Below are 20501 nucleotides of genomic sequence, written 5' to 3' on the forward strand. Positions count from 1 at the left end.
CTTTAATTTTGTTTGAGAGAATTTAATGTCTAGAATAAAAGCAGCTTAACACATGTGGGCTGACTGAACTGTGAAGGCTTTCTTACACTGAACCATGAATGTTGCTCAGCTCAAGCGTTCATGCTATTTTTTGCTGTTTGTTTGCTGTTTTTGCTACCAGGAATCTCGTTTCTCACAAGTCAAAAAGATGGATTTTAAAACAATTTTCCAGCTGAACTGCTGTTTACCCACACAGCAAGATTTCCTGGGAAAGAGGCTGGGGATTATTAGCAAGTCATCCCACTCACTGAATTATGCTCTTAACACAGGGATGAACTTACTGTAAATCATCTTGAAACAGGAAGATGAATCCAATTCGAAAGAGTAGGGGAGCTGAAAATGTACTGATTAATGCACTAACAGATTCTTTTAGTGACTCACACTCATGGGAAACAAACAATGATCTTACAAATGATGTCCTTTTTAAAGCAGGCTATTTGCACCGCATACACAGAACAATGTTATCATTAAATATGAAATATGTTTCTGGTGACCTAATGAGTGAAATGATCATAATCGACTTTCTCATAGGGCTGTTTTGCATTTCCAACTCCTGAGGGATGTAGTTTTATTATTTTATTATTCTAAAATGAGAATAATGTTGAATTAGTTCTCTCTTTAAAACGTAGCCTGATTCATCTGAACCAGAAATGTGTTTGGTGCAAAAACCGGGATGTGTGTACCCGATCCGATCGAGCTGGCCTCTGTCCCGGACCTTCTGTCAGCTAATGTTGTCGTTCCTTCATCACTGGCTGTAAGTCAGCACCCATTACCTCTTTGAACCACCCTTCCACTTTCCCCGGCCACCCTCTCGCCCTGCCTCTAATCACTGCCAACATCAGCACAGGAATGCTAATGGCACCTGTTATGGGATGACTCTGAGCTGACTGCTCCCCAAAATAATAACCGACTCCCACGTTCTCTGGGAGCAACAACAGAGCGCTGCCACCGGCATTATTGCAGATATAAACTCATCACAGCAGCAGCAATAAATGTGCTTTAGTAATGATGAGGGGGCATTTGTGTTGATGAGTTTAGGTCATCAACCCTCACGTCAAAACTATAAGCTAATCTTTTATTCTACAGTAATGCTGAACAGTACAGTGCGTTTGAAGCCATGCACCATGTTTCCACCCATTTATCCGGATGAATATTACTGTGCTTGTGTTGCTTCCCACGTCACGAGAGTGTTACAGGCCCAGACGAGGACGCCTTGCTGCTGGAATTGAAATCCATCGATCTGAGCAAAGGAACCGCGACTGAAAGCGAAAAACAGAAAAAAAAAAAGAATAAATTATTTTTTTCTGCTGGCACATTATTGATCAGGCATGTTCTGGGGCCTTTCCTCAAAGGTTCTACAGAATGATGGAGGAAGTGAGTAACAAAGAAAGGGAGAGGAATTGAAAGTAGAAGTTGGGATGAAACAATTTAAATAATCACTCTAAAAGTTGGGAAAGAAATCCTCTGTGTTTCTATTAATTCCTCCCTCTCACCAGAGTTATTACCGTCTGACTCTTAATTACTTTGTGGACCATGGTAAGTCGATGCTTTTATCCTGAGAAGGACTTTTTTTTTCTTTTTGTCAAACATGAAGAAGCTCTTCACACAAGCTCATTTTTTGAGGCCCGCTCTCGAGGATAATTAATGGGTGGGGGACAAAAAAGAACATGAATAGTAATGTGGCAAATATGGCATTTTTTGAGCACCCTCCACTCTTTTCTCTCCTTCATCTTTCCTCAGGGAGCACTTACTGTGTTTGACGACCAGCGTAATTCATTTGTAGACGGGCTGTTAAAAATGGATGTGTGCTTAATCATGGAGTTACAGTGTGAGAGGTTTGTTTATCTCTGTCCTCACCCTCATATGTTCCCAGAGGCTGGACTGCTCGCAGTGGATGTTCAGGAAAAGAGTACAGCCCCCCCCGTCATGTGTATTTTCCCTACAGATGTGCGTACGTGCGCATCTTCCTGTTTATTCATGCGTCGCAGGGCCACGTTAGATAAATCCACAGCCATTTGACCAGAATGGATGGCCGCTATTAACGAGGCAGGGTCTAAATCATTTGGCCAGATAACAGTACAGGCTGTGATGGCTTTGCCTATTGCATTACTACACAGCAGCGAACCCTGTAATCATCACAATTCTTCAATCGATGAGGCGTCCATTCAGTGCTCCAGTTCACAAATCGACTCCTTAGCCTGTAGCTCACCCATTCCTCCCTCTCTTTCTGTTACTGGCCCGACATGAAAGCTGAAAACACTCTGCTGCCTTTGGTGCCGCATTATGCCCCCATTTCCATGGCTTTGGGGCATTCAGCCTTTGGATAGAAAATAGCACCGGATTGTTCAACCTAGGCATTGATAATGTGGCAGTTGGCTGCTCTTTGAGGAGATCGAGCACAATAATTCCATTAAGTGTTCAGCTCCACATCAGCACAGAGGCTGGTGTTTGCTTCCTCAGCGTCAGTTTGCTAGTATTCATTGCATCTCCCTGTGAGAAGATGCTTATTTCTGCCTGTGTGGACATGCACAGCAGGGATGGATGATAACCATGCTTCCATGAAAGTGGAGCCGACAGAGAGGATGCTTGAGGAGATGCACCAGTGATTCCTCTTATCAGTTTGTTGGAAAAATGCTAGGTTAAGTGCTAAAATAATGCAGTTATGTGGTTTTCTCCCTTTCCCCAATTCTCTGGACATTCATTAGAGTATTTCTATCATTCATGCCCAAAATGGACCATTTAGAGTTAACCCATTCTCCTCATCCACATGGACTAATGATGTAGATGCACATCATGCAGATCATGCTGCTATGGGTGATCAGAAACCTCTCAGAGTCCCTGAAGTGTATTGGGAATCAATTGCTTACTCGTCTATATCATGTTCTGTTCGTTTATGCTCTGGAGCGTGATTATGAGCAGGACCTTAATGGAGGGGTGATTGTTTGGCTGTGATTTACAGCCCAGCTTCCTTTACACTGATGGATATAATGTACGCAGACCCAAGTGAGAAGATGGAGAAGAGATGATCAATGTAAAAGAGCAATGTATCGCTTTGCTTTTGACAAAGAAACAAAAGAAATGTAACAGTCGCGTTCACACTCACAGAAATCAGTGCATTATCCTAATTAATCCAACTAGCAGTTCAACAAATCTCTGAATTTCCCTCCGTCTGTTCTCTGCCCATCTCCACAACCAGCTCTTCAATCTATTTCAGACTTGGCACGTGCATTCCTCAGGACCCAAATAAGTGCAGTGCCAAATTTGGAGTTATGTGGATGAGCGGTTCTTGTGTTTTTGGCCTCCATTACCACCATTTCCTCAAGAGGGACTGCTGGCTGCTTCACTGCGTGTGTGGGGAAAATCAAACATATATGCAAGCATGTTTTCTTGGGAGTCTTCATCCACACTAATGCATTCCCATGCTTAACCCTAAATGTTATTATCACAACTAATCACCAAACCTTTAGCCTAATCTTTATCGTCTTATTTTCAAGTTATTAGTTGTTTTTGGTTTGCTGAGCCAAATGTTGCTCAGTCATGTTGTTTGGATGAGAAGATCTCTGCACAATCTGCACAGCTACATTTTAAACAGACACAAAGACTGTGTGCAACACAGATATTCAAGGAGTGCTTCCCTATAAAGTGCTGCAGAAGAATGCTCCTGCAGTAAGGTAACAATCTAGTGAAACTTGCACACAGTGATCACCTAATAGGTCACAAACACAAACTGCTTAATGTCATGGTCATATTTGTTGTTTTGCAGATTTAAAAAAAAATACTTAAAACAAATCAAAGCTTCAATTAGTTTCCTGGCTGGTTTTGCTCATTTCAGTTTGTTGTTAAAGTTTTATTTTCCAGCTTTAAATACGCAATACCTCTCCTGTGAATTTTAAAGCCATTAAATGCCTCAAAAACACTTCTGTAGTATGTGGTGTATTTTGTTTTTAGCCTGAGGCGTTTTACTTCTCCATTCCTTGGGGGCAAGGGGATGCTTAGAAAAAATGTCATCCCTGCTGTGCTGTACAGCTGTCTGCGTTATGTAACAGTAACTTTGCCTGTATGTGATGTGTTCAGGGGACATTTGTAAGTTATAGGTACTAAAAATAACATTGGTTACACTCCCCAAACGAGCACTCAGTGATAATGATAACAGACAACGATTACTCAGTGATAGGAGGTCATTTTATCTACAGGTGACAGGTTTGTTTTAGGCATTACTGCCAGCTTATGTATTTATTTATTTATTTATAATTGCTTGTGTTTTAAAGATGCAGAACATAATTTTCTTTTTGGAAAAACATAATCAAGAGAGGAATGTCCTCAGTTAGTTTAGATAAACCTCATTATTTTAAGTAACATACACCCATCTGTACACCTGATCATTCATTTATCCTCTTCTGCAGCGGGGTGCTGAAGCTTCTCCCAGCTGCCAAAGGGCTAAAGTTGGCGTACACGCGGACATTTTATCAGACTATTGCTTTGCTGAATATCAAAGATAACAATAAAGAATCTTAAACTGCCTCAAGCTTCCATTGGGGTGTGTGCTGTATGAATGTACTGTAAAAGTGCTTGGAATAGTCGTTTAGAAACAAATGTGTGAGCTGTATTCGAGTTCACATTAACTGATTCTGCTGTTTTTAATGTACTCATCCAACATGGTACACTGCCTATGGGTGTCTTCTTGTGCGACATTGTTTGACGTTAGCAGGTCAGGTGTAACCTCCACAGTGCTGCCACTACAGATGGCTCATTAGACTAGTGTTTGATACAACCTCCCCCCCACCCTCTTGCGCTCCACTCCAGTAACATCTCCCATCCCTCCATCCTGCTGTCACCCTTCTTTCATCAGTCTAACACTGTACCAGCTGCTGCACGTCTAACAGACACAAAAGTTCACAGAGAGAAAGAAGGAAAGAGCTGTGCAACATATTGCACTATGCAACTGCAAACTATACAACTGCAAATAAATACTTTATGTTGCAGTTAAATGATGTCCACACCATAGGAGAGTGAAACACTCACCTATATCACCTGGGTATACATCACTAAATAAAAAAGGGTCATTCAACACAAATTAGTTCTAGTCTAGAGATCTTTAGTTGCTCAATAACTGCAGAGGAGCTCGATCCAGTCAAATTAGGGAAGATTCTGAAGAGCATTTTACAAAAATTACATCATATAAACCAAATAAATTTAATAAAATCACAGTTTTTACCCATGATTGCGGGAAAAGCAGCGTTCAATGACCACAGAGAGTGTAGTATTTTTCACAGCATGTAGGGAGGCGTTCAAGTTTTATGGCGGTTTTCGAGACCCTTAACGCTCCCAGGCGTAAAAAGGTGTCATTAGGGATTTTACGTTTACACGTTCGCTGACTTTATTAAGACTTCTTTTAAAAAAAATAAAAATGCCTTTCTTTAACAAATGAAAAAAGGACAATTTGTGTCCGAAACACATCTGTTGACCCTAACGGCTTCTCATTTCACTTTTATCAGTTACTGCCATAGTTTGTAAATGCACCGTTTTTTTTGTTTTTTGTTTTTAGAGGCAGAGGAATAATCATATTATTTCAGTTTTCAGTAGTTATATTCATTTTAAGGTGAGTGAGAACATAGCTGTCACATAGAAGTATAGGTTTAATATAAATGACTTAATTAATCAGTGTAAATGTGCAGTTAAAACAACCCAATGGCGACTTTTGAAGGCTGTCTAGCTAGCTAAACAAACCACCACTGGCGACTGTTGTTAACCAAATTAGTCATAAAATGTAAACGAACTCATAACATTTAATTTCTGAGTTTCGTCTTTGGTGATGTACTTTAATACATAAGTATAAAGGCTATATTAGCAAAGGCTTGGAAAAAGACCGTGATTTGGTTGAAAATAAATGAGTCACTCATTAATTAAAAAATATTTTGGTAAGGAGCCACCTTGTTTTTTTCCCCCTAACTCTTTTAAAGTGGTTTTGAGCCACAGTTCTCCAGACTTTCTGAAGCGCTTTAAAAGTTTTTTTTCTGGCATTGGCTGTATTTTCACTCAGCTGAGTCTTTGTATTGTAAAGTCAGCACAACATAAGTGCTGACTTTACTACACAGGAGTGCAACTGCATGAAAAATATTTGTCTTTCTAGATGGAGAAAAGTTCCTTGAATGATAGATATGTAAAATACTGATATTTTAGTTTAAAAAATATATTATGTGAAGGTTTACACTTGCCATAGATTAATCTACAAAGCGCTCAAGTCTGTATAAGTAGTCATTTTTTCCCCCAGTACCATACAGTAAATAAGATAAGTTCATGAGTCTTTAACAATGTCAGATGGAGACTATATATTATAGGAGAATATCTTAAAGTGTTCCGGTAAGGTGCTCCAATCTACATTTTCCTAGAAAATACTAAGTTTGGGTATAGTAGCCAGTTTGCCGTAGCGCTACGTGTGTTTTTTCTTTTAATAACTGGATTTGCTTCCCTCATAGACTAAATCTACACCTCAGTCGTATCACGAAGTCTCTACTGTGACCCTGAAGGGGGAGACATGGCCAGCAACTTTTTGGAGTCCGGGCATGGGCTATGTGGCCATGAATCAGAGTTTGGCTGCTCAAAGGAGGAACTGTGCTTGCTCATGGAGCTTCGAGGGGAGGAGGCAGTTGCAAAGATCTGTGAATGTTATGGAGACGTTAACGGACTGTGTGCCAGGCTGAAGACGTCACCTAACAGAGGTATGTTACTTCCACTATGGGCTGTATACAAAAGATGAGCATAGCCTCTGATCCATCACTCACTTGTTTTCAGATGAAACCATAGTTTTTAGCTGCTGCCATGTTGCTGCTAGTTTTTATTTTTATCTTTTTATGACACCAGAAGTTACTGCATTTGGGTGAATTTGAATTAATATTGTAATCTGATATTTTGTACCAACAGAAAGTATTTCTCAGCACCACAAAGCAACAGATCTGTCTGATCACTTCTTTAAATCTAGTGAAAGTAAAATATTTTTATTTCAAATAATAGTCTACTTCTCAGGATGTTCCTGATGACTAATTTAATCATTGTTTAATGGGGATTAAAAAAAAAAAAAAGTGAATCCACTGTCTTAAAACAGTCTCAGTCTAAGAGACTAGGTCATTACAAATACTGTGTGTGTTGAAAGGCTGTTTGAAACCATGAGTTACATTCTTCAACAGTCCAATCATATTTTAAATGCTGCTGAAATATGTGGTACTTTGCTCCTTGCAGGAGCATTGGGTTAATAACTTACACATCAGGGCATGTGAGTAGTATAACAACAACAATAAATACGAACAACAGAATGCTTAGAATTACAATAAAACAAAAAATAGATGAATACTAAAATTCTAAAACAAAATACTAAATGAGAATAGAAAGGAGTAGGCTTTAACCTTTTTAATCCCTCACCAGTATTGTTATTCCGTGCTGAGCGAGTGGGCAGTGTGGTTTGTGAATGCGATAACTGAAGAAGGCAGTCATCTAGGATTGTGAAACTGATGCCATAGATGCATCTACAAGTCTCTGACGAGTATGAATGTCAGTGACGCCGACCTCAAGGTGATTTTCTTCCAAAAATCACCTAGGATTTTCAAATTTATACCATAGGTGCATCTACTAGGAAGCTAAGGAGTAACACTGGCAGCCAGCTGACAGATCACATGCTCTTTCGCAGGCTTCCTCTTTGTAGACAGTCGTTTCAGTTTCTTCATTTAGACTTTGTTCTGTTCTCTTGCCTTAAAGGTTCAGGCTTCCCTCTTGCAACACCACTTTCACTGCTTCACCAAGAAGTAAATGGGTTTCCTTCAATAGAGAAATGGGGGCAGATAGTATGCAGATTGCACAAGTTTGATTCAGATATACTAACATACCCCATGGCGATAAGAATAAAACAGGCTGCATGTTTGATCACAAACACCCTGCCAATGCAGTAAAAGCATACCTGGATAGAAAATAGAATAGAAGTGAATAGAAGTTGTAATGTTTTTGTAACTCCTGCTGTAGGTTTGGATGGAAAGCCAGAAGACTTACAAAGGAGGATGGAGAAGTTTGGAGCAAATGTTATCCCCCCTAAGAAGCCAAAAAACTTTTTGGAGTTAGTGTGGGCAGCCCTGCAGGACATCACTCTCATTATCCTGGTTGTAGCAGCCATCATTTCTCTTGGCCTTTCTTTTTACCATCCACCCAGTGCTGAAAGACACAGTGAGTATATTTAATTTACTCAAAATAAAGAAGAAGTTTAGATTTTTGTAAGCCAGAGTCTCGAACAGAAAAGCACAAAGCAGTTTTTCCCAGCAGGCTTAGCAAGAGGCGTGTGACACTGCACTCATGGTGTGTGTGTGTGTGTGTGTGTGTGTGTGTGTGTGTGTGTGTGTGTAGTGTTCAGAAGTGCCTGTTCATCAAAGTAAACTTTCAGCCTGTGTATATCCCTGCAGACTGCAGCAGTGCAGCTACAGTTGTGGAGAATGAAGGTGAAGCAGAAGCTGAATGGATCGAAGGCGCTGCCATTCTCCTGTCTGTAGTGGTTGTGGCACTAGTGACGGCCTTCAATGAGTGGAGTAAGGAAAAACAGTTCCGTGGCCTCCAGAAGCGCATTGAACAGGAGCAGAAGTTCACAGTGATCCGGGGGGGGGAGATGATCCAGATCAAAGTGTCCGAGATCGTGGTTGGTGATATTGCACAAGTCAAATATGGTAAGAAATTTGGTTTTACACAGCTGATGCTGTCAAAGCATGATTTCTATGAGTCACTCACTCCAACACGCTCTTATCAGACCATCAGTAATGATACCAGAGATGTTATTTATTTAATGCTTAACTTTAAAAAAAATATATATTAACTTTGATTTCCCCAAAACCAATCAGAAAATATGACACGAAAGAACAAAATTCTCTTTTACAAGTTATTTACATGAACACATGTCAGTCAGTACCAGCAAGATAGTTTTAATATCCATCTCTAGTCAAAGATTGATTTTTAGCTAGTTTAGCAATTTAATTATCTCTTTATATTAAATTTTTCCAATCTGAGCGATTCTGCTCATGCCTGAATTAATAACAGCCACAAAGTTACATATTATCATAAAGACTAGGTTGGTGCAGAATGTCATGTAAGAAAGTCCCAGACAGCAAAGAAAACTACTTTCGGCTGCTTTCTTATTCACAAGAGGTTTTCACCTGGGTAACTCATGTTTGATTTACCGCGAATGCCTGACGCAACCCTGAAGGGATTTATATCTCCTTCCAGCTTCCAACTGGTGACCTTTCACCTTTTAGGCAAAAAAACAAGCCAAAGACGCCAATGAAAAAAACCCCCAAAAAACAAGTTAATTACGTGGCCAAACAGTTATAACCTCTAGGTGTTGGCATTCCAGGTGACCTCCTCCCTGCTGACGGTGTCCTGATTCAGGGCAATGATCTTAAGGTCGATGAGAGTTCCATAACTGGAGAGTCGGATCATGTCAAGAAGAAACTTGACAAAGACGTCATGTTGCTGTCAGGTGAGTCACTCTGCTCTTGGTCACACCAAAATACAGCCAAGATCACTGAGACCTGGCACTGATCATCATCTCGGTCTGTCGATACAGTAATAGTACATCTGTGATCAATAAAATAAGATTTAGAAGAAAGCAGTTGGACCAGACGTTTCATGCCTCCACCGTCCAATGGTTGGGGGACCTTAACATTTGAAACGTTGCAGTCTGTAGCCAATTACAGGGTCTAGTTTTTGATCACTGGTCCACACTTTATGGTACTAGTGACCCAATAAGTTCTTTGACAGAGGTCACATACAAACAGTGAGCACAAACACCATGTATACCATATACAGAATGACAGGATGAGCGCAGGGTGTGTTGTTTTATTTATTTTTTTTAATGGAATTCCTCTCTCAGGTACCCATGTAATGGAAGGCTCAGGCAAGATGGTGGTCACTGCTGTAGGTGTGAACTCTCAGAGTGGAATCATCTTCACACTGGTTGGTGCAGGTGAAGAAGATGGCAATGTGGACCAGAACAACTGGGGGAAAGAAGACTCAAGGTTCCCAGAAGGTAAGTTCAACAGCAGAGAGATCAAATTTCACTCCAGAAAGGAAGTGTGCAAGAGCGGCACTGACCGTGTGCATTTTATTCATACCAGTCCTCTCTGACTTAGAACCCACACATGTGTTGTTTTTGCAATAAACTGGTACATAATAATTGTATTAGCTGGTATATCTGCAGAATCATTCCAACTCATGACAATCCACCAATCCAGTGAAAAAGTGACTGACATTCATTTTATATTTGACTTTTTGCTCGTTTTTTACTTAATAATAATAATAATCATGTGTGTCCATACTTGTGGGTCTCATTTGAGCAATGCTGACAAGGCATTTCATGGAAATGCAGAAAATGCAGCAGTTAATAACATTTATGTAGCCGCTCAGCTTAACATAACTCAGATTGCACATGTAAGCATGATTGGTTCAGATAAACAGACGCATGTTTGAAACTTTAGGAAAAAACACAACATCAAAAAAATTCAGCACCCTCCAACAAACAGCTTAGTGTTTTTTATGATGAAATATATGTACACTTTTTTTTTTTTTTTTTTTTAAGCACAGCATGAGTCATTTGATTCTCGTTTGCTTAAAATGCCTGAGCAGTACTTTAACATCCAAGCTGTTCTCACTCACCAGTTATTTAAACTTTAACAGTGATTAAAAAAATCTTTAGATTGCAGTCAGTCAACACACATCATAGTGAACACTTCTGGGCCTTAAACTCAGAGTAACAACCTATCTCTCTTCCTGGTAGGGTTTTAAAGTCAGCAATCCCCCAGTGTATATTTAGGCACAGAAGGATAAAAAAAACTTAAGGTAGAGCCTTTATAAGAGGAAACATAGAAAAACCAAAACACAAAACAAACAAGCTGAATGTTTTATTGACATTTCTTTTGTCGACTGTAGCAGAAAACAAGGACGGCCCCGCTGTGGAGATGCAACCACTCGAAACTGAGACTGAACCAGAGAAGAAAAAACCCGTACAGAGAAAAGAGAAATCTATCCTGCAAGGGAAGCTCGCCAGGCTGGCTGTGCAGATCGGCCAAGCAGGTACAAACAGTTTGATAAATGATGGAGACTGAAAGTCAGACATGTCAACAGCATATGAGAGCGTGGGCCCACCTCTCTGCTAAGAAATAGACCACACATCTATACATCATCATGCTTGTGAATATTTAAAACACCCCAAAATAACCCAAAACTAAAAATTTTATAGAACTGAAACAGCCACAAAGTCAACATCTGATACACACGAGTGACAAATTCGGAGAGTGAGCGCGGTCCAGTCTTCCCTTGTTCTTGTCATTGCTTCTTACTCTAACAACTCAGGAGACAACACAGACGCAGTGGACAGAATAAATCCAAATAATTATTCAACCAGACAAACAAGGTAAGACAAAAAAAGGTTGCACACAAAAAAGACTAATATGGCCAAGAAGAAAATTAGGAACAGGAGAGTCATAAGCAACACTAACAAGAGAACTGTCGAACCATGACTGTGATGACAACAAGACAAGTAATTTTGTCTGATTTGTCTCCTACCTATGACAAAACTCAAACCTAATACGCTATGTCTCCAAAAGTTGAATCTGTTCATCTGGACGTAGCGTTTATAAGGTTTGGGGAAACCTGCAGTCAGCTGAGACTGAAGAAGTCACTTGGATGAGTGACGAAACGTTTCTCCCACAAAACGCTACGTCCAGATGAACAGATTCAACTTTTGGAGATTTACTTTCCTGGATGACTGAGAATGCATCAAGACTAATACGCTATGCTGAAGTCTGCCTTAATTCCTGGAATTCATGTGGAGGACAGGAGAGTAAAGAGGCTCCAGGAGGAGCTGTAATCAAGGATGCACAGTTGGGATATACAAACCACAGCAGGATGAGGACTCTCTAAACAACTCATCCTTTTTGTTTCATAAACCTGTTATTTAAGATGACAAAATGTTTTGCCCTTCACTTTAAAAGTCACATGGAAAAAAAGCAAAAATATAAAGTTTATTAGTAAAATTCACCTGGTAAACAGTTTCCCAACAGTTAGGAGGTGAACTCCTCACTGTCGGCGGGAAAACACAGTCACTGGTCAAAAAGACTAGCCACTAACCAACCAACTGACCAAACACACTGATTTGACTTGCCTACTGTATCTGCAGTAGAAAAGATATGACTGCATAGGACTGAGTAAGAAGGATTTATAGCTTCTGAAGCTATTATTGCTTCTGTACAAGTTTGTTTTAAACCTTGTCCAGTGCAGATCACAGCAGACCCACGACACCCTGTTGTACCCTCAGTCAGGTTCACAGATGACCTTCCTACTCTGTCTCTGCCTTCAGGTCTGATCATGTCGGCTCTCACCGTCTTCATCCTCATCATTCGCTTCCTGATTGATACCTTCTGGATCCAGGGTGTTGTCTGGTCCTATGCTTGTGTGCCCATCTACGTGCAGTTCCTGGTCAACTTCTTCATCATCGGTGTGACGATGCTCGTAGTGGCTGTACCTGAAGGTCTCCCTCTGGCAGTCACCATCTCCCTAGCGTATTCAGTTAAGGTGTATTTGTATGTGGCATTACAGTCTGACAACAGGAACTCTTCAGTCTGTTAGACGAAATGTATTATTTCACATGAAACTTACATGGTAGTGTAAAGTTTGAAAGCTCCCAGATTAATGTTTTCACTATTTAGTATTTTTAAAACTGCATGAGTGTGTGTGGGTGTGGATTTTACTGTTTTATTTATTGTCTTCCTGCTAGGCTGGAGCTATGACCCCCACTAAAACAGTACTACTAAGACTATTTTGATGCTTGTTAAACAAAATAAGATCAACTGTAATTTCTGCTCTGATGTTTTTGGTTAATGAAATAAAATCCTAAGACTTGGGTAACACCGCTCTCACTTTGATCAGAAAATGATGAAGGACAACAACTTGGTCCGCCATCTGGACGCCTGTGAGACGATGGGCAGCGCCACCACCATCTGCTCCGATAAGACGGGCACACTAACTATGAACCGCATGACAGTGGTGCAAGCCTTCATTGCAAACAGACACTACAAAGCGGTGCCAGAGCCAGACCGTATCCCTGCCAACATCCTGGACCTGCTGGTCCGGGGCATCGGGGTCAACTGTGCCTACACCTCTAAGATTATGGTGAGCTGTAAAAATAGCCATTCATTCAAAGATCTCGGTGAACATTTGTAGGTTAGTTTGGAGAAGTGCCAGAGCAGATCAGAACTTATCTGATCACTGCCTCCTGGATCCACTGGTAAAGTAGAGCACAGACAGGTTCAGATATAAGAGCTAAAAAGCACCAGTAAATACTTTTCGGCATTTTTCTCTCTGCTTAGGACTTTCTTGCTGTAAGGCAACAAGGCAAATCAAATATATCGGTGACTAATTTGTCTGACATGAGTGGAAACAGGATTAGCAGGATATCTACTAATCAGTAGTTTGGTGTTTTAATCTCTTGCTGTTCTGGTCTGATGTCAAGGTATCGTTGGATGAGTAAGACGTGTTCTATAAAAGGTCTTTGAACTCATCAAAAGTTGAACTCATCCTTCCTTCTTGTATGGAAGTTCTCTCTCCATTGAACGCATCCCAAACATTAGGTCCACCGGTGGCCACTGTGTGGAGCTCACAAACAGACCTTTAGCTCTAAGCCAGGGGTGTCAAACCTATGGCCCGTGGACCACATTCAGCCTGTGAGACAATTTCATATGTCAGTTATTAATGGCCTGTTGTTATGTGGGAGCTGTATCTTCAGCCCTGCTAAGAATCCATGCAGGCAGGGGTGGGCACACCATGCGGCCAATCACACGAAATGACAGACTGGGATCATACCATTATATGAAATAAGGGAGGGGGGGCAGATGTTCCGAAGACAGGAAGTATAGTTGTGTACAGTCTTCTCTGATACCGTTCCCCCCCCCAAAATGACCTCTGACAAGAAAGTCTTATTTCTGCTATTCAGTACTGAAAAACAAAACAAAACAACTTTCACAAATTATGCCAAATTGCAAAAAGCTTAGCTATGTCTCTAATAACACTTCAATACCTCTGTTTTTCCCCAATTTATTTTTTACAGCTACTGTTAAAAAACAAACAAACAACCAAACTGTTCAGCAATGAGCTCCCAGAACTGTTCTGTAATTTTACACATTTATGTCTTTAAATTTAGATCTAAAGAGAAATGCTCACAGATTTATTTCGTTGTGGCCCAAGAAGTAAAATGAATTTGACACCCCTGCTCTAAACCTTTGCCTCGGTCACATAGCACGACTGGGATGCTTGACAATAATTATTTTGAATTTTTTCTCATTTTTTCAATTTGCTTTTATGTAACAAATAAATGCAAATTCATAAACATGTTTCTGGTGCTACTTCTTCCAGCCTCCTGAGAGGGTTGGTGGGCTTCCTCGCCAGGTGGGAAACAAGACTGAATGCGCCTTATTGGGATTCACCCTTGACCTGCTTCAAGATTACCAGGCCATTCGCAATGAATTCCCAGAGGAGCAACTATTTAAAGTCTACACATTTAACTCCATGAGAAAATCCATGAGCACCGTGCTAAAGAATCCTGACGGCAGCTACCGAATGTTCACCAAGGGTGCCTCTGAGATCCTGCTAGAGAAGTAAGTTTCCTGGTTCTGCTTACACAGGTCTGTGCACTGTCAGATGATGATTGTATTCCTATCAGTTCACTTCAGTATTATTTAGAAAAAGAAAACATGCACGGACACACACACACAGTCCCCTCAATGCATTTTATATTTGAAGGGAAAGACTTTACAACAATAATGAGAAACCCCAACAATCAAATGACTCACTTTGAGCAGCCACTTGGTGGCAATGGGAAGGAAAACTCCCCTTTAACAGGAAACCTCCAGCAGAACCTCCCTCAGGGAGGGCAGTCATCTGCTGTGACCAGTCGGGCTAAGGAGAGGAAGATGGGACAAAAGACACGCAGTGAAAGAGCCAGAGATTAATAATAACTAATGATTAAATGCATGTCATGTTATCTGGTTCCAGGTGCAGTAAGATCCTGGTAAACAGTGGTAGGGCGAGAGGCTTCAAAGATGAGAACAGACTTAAAGTGTTGAAGGTTGTGGTTGAGCAAATGGCATCAAAAGGACTGAGGACCATCTGCCTCGCCTACAAAGACTTCCCTGTGTCTGATGGAGAGCCTGACTGGGAGAATGAGGCCCTCATCCTAACTGGTCTGACATGCATTGCTGTGGTTGGCATCGAGGACCCAGTTCGACCTGAGGTACGCCAGCACTGAGCCAGCGGACCAATCACAGCCTTCAGAATAAGATAACCAATAAGCTACTGATTATGAGCAATTTAGAGCAAAATATGTATTTCGGTGTGACTGTGTGGAATGATTAATCTCATGTACAGATGCATGAAGGACTGCATCTCTGGTAACATTATTCTACAAATGCTATAGACACCATGGAGCTATTTTGTCTTCAGCATTTCTTTTTGAACAGCTACAAATCAGTGGTCTGTCATCAGTCCACGGTATCCCATGAACCACCATATGCTACACTATGCATAGTTTTTCCTTTCGTTTTCCCCGTAGGTACCAGAAGCTATCAAAAAGTGCCAGCAGGCTGGAATTACTGTTCGCATGGTGACCGGAGACAACATCAGTACTGCCCGGGCAGTCGCCAGTAAATGTGGCATCCTGGATACTGAAGACAACTTCTTGTGTTTGGAAGGCAAAGAGTTCAACCAACTGATCTGCAACCCACTTGGACAGGTAGGAGAAACAAAAAGACCAACACTTGAATGTGAATGTGCAGGTGAATGTGAGAACAAGTAGTGTGAAAAAGTGAAAAAACAAATATGATAATGCTGTGTGATATTTATGTGGGCATTTATACTTGTTGCAATAGGCTGGGTGGAGTGTGATCACTGATGTGACCAGAATTACTGATCAGTGATTGTCCTAAGTGACATCTTTGTGGATCAAAAGCAAACGAACACTGCCCAAATCAGCCGCAGGTCACAGCGTGGCTCAGTTTTATTTATATTGTGCAAGTTCACAGCAACAGTTAGCTGAATAATAATGTAAAGGCCCTTATAGTATGATCAAAACTGAATGATCTTGGAATCCCATATCAACAAGTACTTGACAGAGGTGGGGAAGAAGAACTTTCTTTTAACAGGAAGAATCCTCCTGCAGACCCAGGCTTAGGGAGGTGTAGCCATAGTCTACAAACAAAGGGGGAAGTACATTCATTTATCAGACTGACAAAGTGGTTTAAATGAATATTTAGCAACTAAAATGTATTTTCTGGTGTCCTGTAATTTTTGCAGATTGAACAGGAGCGTCTTGATAAAATTTGGCCCAAGCTGAGAGTCCTTGCCAGATCGTCTCCAACAGACAAATACACTTTGGTCAAAGGTTAGACACAACTGGACTATGTGAGAGACAATGCGTGGGGTGTCAGACAGAAGGGTCACAGGAGTACTGACACAAGGTTAATTAATTAATTTTTTTTTTAAAAACAGGGCAGTTTATACAAAGGAAGTTACATTGTAAATTACATGAACGTCAAAGGGAAATTTAAAAAAAAGGAATGTAAGATAAATGGGAAATTCAGGCGTTAAAATTGTACCTTTTAGGAGACATTTTAGAGCTTCTAGTGGTCCTCACGTATCGCGTGTCTTTCCAGGAATCATTGACAGCACAGTTTTTGAGCGGAGGCAGGTTGTCGCGGTAACAGGCGACGGTACAAACGATGGTCCTGCCCTCAAAAAAGCAGATGTTGGCTTTGCTATGGTAACTGCAGTAGATGTAAATGCATTCTAGGAATTATTTATACTTTGTTAAAACATTTTAAGCACATCAGAAGTTCTGTTTTGCAAAACACTGAGAATAATGGCAGGTTCATAAGCTAACCTACATGTGATGGTGTACAGGGCATCGCAGGCACAGATGTAGCCAAAGAGGCATCTGACATCATCCTAACAGATGACAATTTCAGCAGCATAGTCAAGGCTGTTATGTGGGGCAGAAACGTCTACGATAGCATCTCTAAATTTTTGCAGTTCCAGCTCACCGTCAACGTGGTCGCTGTCATTGTGGCCTTCACCGGAGCCTGCATCACCCAGGTGAAAGCTGCCTCTACTGTCTGTATGAGATTTAAATCACAGCTGCTGTACATTTAACCAGCTAAATACTAAAGTGCAGTTTTCATGTAAAAAGAATGGCGCAAAAAAGGCTTGGAGACCGCTGGCTAAGAGTACTAATTAGGTGGAACCAGATAATCTTCCACAGCACACCGGTTGGGAAACACTGCCATATGTAACGCATTACACAAACAAGTGTTACTGCTTGTATTTGTCAAGTTCTCTCCTTGTGGATTTAATAAAATACAAAAGATGGCGGTGGATTTTAACAGAGTAAAGGTCATTACTCACTCTGAATTTTGTACGGATTGCTTTATTCTGCATGACAAATTAATACAAATACTTTATGCCTATTGGCTGTCTTGTACTGCGCTATGGCTGTGTGGATTGTTAACAGTTTCCAAGCAGTAGAACGCAAGATCCGTAGCTTTTTCCAAGACTGAAACTGTTTCTGCCATTACTGCTGTCTGGCAATGAGTTCGATAGTAGATTCAAAGGATTTGCCAACAAACAAAGCAAATTACATGATCATAAATTACCCAATTTCTCAATTTACACTGATATTGATCTAATGTTAAAATACATTAATGGAGTTAAAAAATATATCAATATAAGCAATATCATTAATGTAAAGTGCAAAACAGTGGCCAAATGACTCCAGTCTATCTTTTTCAAGACAGGCAAGATGACAGATGACTTATGATCAGTGTAACCTCTTAAATGTTGAAGAGAAAACCACAACCAAAATTCTTCCTCAGCAACATCAAACTCAGAATTGCAAATTCTGGTTGTAAATATTTGTTCTCGTTTTTAAATTGATGAACTTATTGATCTAACATGCAAAAACAAACAAACAAATAAACAAACAAAATGTTTCCAGGATGCGCCTCTAAAAGCTGTCCAGATGTTATGGGTCAACCTCATTATGGATACCTTTGCTTCGCTGGCTCTCGCCACAGAACCACCGACTGAGGCGCTGCTGCTCAGGAAGCCATACGGCCGCACACGGCCGCTCATCTCCCGCACTATGATGAGAAACATTCTGGGACAGGCCATCTACCAGCTCACTGTTACCTTCACCCTACTCTTTGCTGGTCAGTGAACGCATCACACAGGGCCAGTTCTAGCCTGCTGTGTTTGGGTTGTCACTAGGTGCTGAAAATGATTATCTACATTTACTGAAGTGCACTAATTAGTCATTATTTTAATCATCCTTCTTATAGGTGACAAGCTATTTAACATTGAGAGTGGCAGGAACGCCCCCATTGAGGCTCCCCCGTCTGAACACTACACAATGGTGTTCAATACATTTGTTCTCATGCAGATCTTTAACGAATTCAATGCCCGCAAGATCAACGGAGAGAGAAACGTTTTTGAGGGTGTCTTCAGGAACCCCATCTTCTGCTCAATCATCTTAGGAACCTACGTCGCACAGGTAGCACTCGATGGCCAGATAGAGTGATCAGGTGTAATAAGCTATTGAAAAATAATAATTTGTTGTCACTTTGTCCTCCTGTAGATTCTAATTGTACATTTTGGAGGAAGACCATTTAGCTGTGTGGCACTAAATGTCTACCAGTGGCTGTGGTGCACCCTCTTGGGCTTCGGGACCCTCCTGTGGGCACAGGTCAGATATGAAATTATGAAAGTAAAATATAGCTTTTGTTGCACTTTCCGCCAGAAGGTGGTTTATTAGTCAACCAGGCAAGTCATAAAGAACACCGTAAACAGACAAGTAAATGCATCAAGAGCAGATCAGAAAATGCTTCCTACCAAAATACTTGATTAATGAGAAAAATAAGAATGATGACCTGGGTCTCTTTACAGCTGATCATCAAAAGACAACAAACCTTCAGGTGGTCGCAGCACACCTTCATGTTGAGGATGTGTGGAGGTACACGATGTGTTGCTGTTGTCTGATATCTGTAATTTTGTCCTTTTGTCAGGTGGTTTCAACTGTCCCCACGAAATGGCTGAAGTTTGCTTACAAGGGTGACGACAGTGACAGTGTGCTCGACCCCGGAGACCTCGATCCAAAGACAGGTCAGGTGCTCTGGTACCACGGCATTAGACATGTCAGGGTGCAGGTTTAGTTTCAGACTTCAAGATGAATCTGTGTGCGATCGTGTTTTTCAAATATAATTTCCTCAACAACCTTGTTAAGAATACTTCACAAAGCTTTAAGTTTCTACATCACTGGTGCAAGTTGCCTTTTGGTCAGGGGTTATTATCCAGAATGATGATGTCTTAAATATTATATATGGTTCAAACCTTAGCCTCAGATTTTAGGTGAGTGATGGGGGCCTTTAAGTTTGGGCTTTTTTTGGTCCACAGTCAGAACTGAAAAGGTGACGTTTATGTCCTCACGGGGCAATTTTCTTTTCTTATATCAAAGATCGTGCATGCCTACATTGAAGATCTACAGGATTATCATTGATCATTATGGAAAATATTCAAACTCATTAAAAAAAAACCAACACAAAAACTTGATATGGTACAATTGACTGCAGTGACTCTACTGAATGTCTGAATCTACACCGTTGAAAGTAAGACCTAGGGGCATGATGGTCTACCTGAGTTAACAGTCTCTCTCTCTCTCTCTCTCTCCCTCTCTCTCTCTCACTCAGATACATGTGATGAAGGCCTTCGGCGACAGCCTGTCAGTCTATGAAGGTAGGAAGACATTCAAAACTCAGAGCTCCATCCAAAACTTGATGGACTGTCCCAAAAACTTGATATACCAGATCCCTGTCAGCGATGAAAACCGGCGCAGGAGCAGCCCCTCCACAAAATGAAATTCGTTGGGTGTGCATGCAGGCAATAAGGTGGCCATACATACTACTGAGCCATACAAAAATGGATCAGCCTAAGAAAATCCAGTTTTGAATTTGTTGATGAACAGTGTTGCGCCATTTTGCTCTGAACACGTTACATGCATGTCAATAAAGATTTTCATTTTGTTCATCCAGATCTGAAGTGTGATTAAAGTGCTCTCTTACTAATATCACAGGATTCTGTGTTCAAACTCAGCTCCTCTAATGGTCACCCTCAAGTAACCATTACTGAAACTGTTGTTCCTATTGTGGTCCTCTGTGGTATCATTTTTCATCCTTGGAGGTTCTTAACAAAATCAATAATAAAACTTTATTTGTTAATTAAAAACTTTTTTGCCAGGTTTAGTTTTTTTTTAAATCTTATGGGAGTTCAGTTCACAGCTGATTTAAAAGACTTGAGCACTGTGTGACATGGTAAACTGCCAATATCTACTGGGGTACTCG

The 20501-nt window shown here is 40.8% G+C and overlaps 1 protein-coding gene across 8 annotated transcripts; it reads left to right on the top strand.

Annotated features, from left to right (window-relative positions):
• The first annotated feature begins 5549 nt into the window (after positions 1-5549).
• Positions 5550-20219, top strand: LOC116311056 (plasma membrane calcium-transporting ATPase 1-like). Of its 8 annotated transcripts, none has more exons than XM_039602987.1 (20): positions 5550-5638; positions 6516-6758; positions 8050-8247; positions 8481-8738; positions 9419-9544; positions 9938-10093; positions 10993-11136; positions 12422-12636; positions 12991-13233; positions 14473-14714; positions 15112-15349; positions 15668-15847; positions 16408-16495; positions 16767-16888; positions 17014-17205; positions 18104-18317; positions 18447-18658; positions 18743-18850; positions 19170-19266; positions 19851-20219. In XM_039602987.1, exons 2-20 carry the CDS (start codon positions 6575-6577, stop codon positions 19892-19894), a joined length of 3261 nt encoding a protein of 1086 aa, XP_039458921.1. In that variant the 5' UTR covers positions 5550-5638; positions 6516-6574; the 3' UTR covers positions 19895-20219. The 8 variants fall into 8 exon arrangements, 6 of the variants coding, with proteins under 6 accessions (XP_039458921.1, XP_031583925.1, XP_039458922.1 ...); XM_031728065.2 differs by having other exon boundaries at positions 16767-16873; XM_039602988.1 differs by having other exon boundaries at positions 16767-16873; positions 17143-17205.
• Positions 20220-20501: the final 282 nt, after the last annotated feature.

Source organism: Oreochromis aureus, linkage group 19 (genome assembly GCF_013358895.1).
Source record: "Oreochromis aureus strain Israel breed Guangdong linkage group 19, ZZ_aureus, whole genome shotgun sequence".
NCBI classification, from domain to species: Eukaryota; Metazoa; Chordata; class Actinopteri; order Cichliformes; family Cichlidae; genus Oreochromis; species Oreochromis aureus.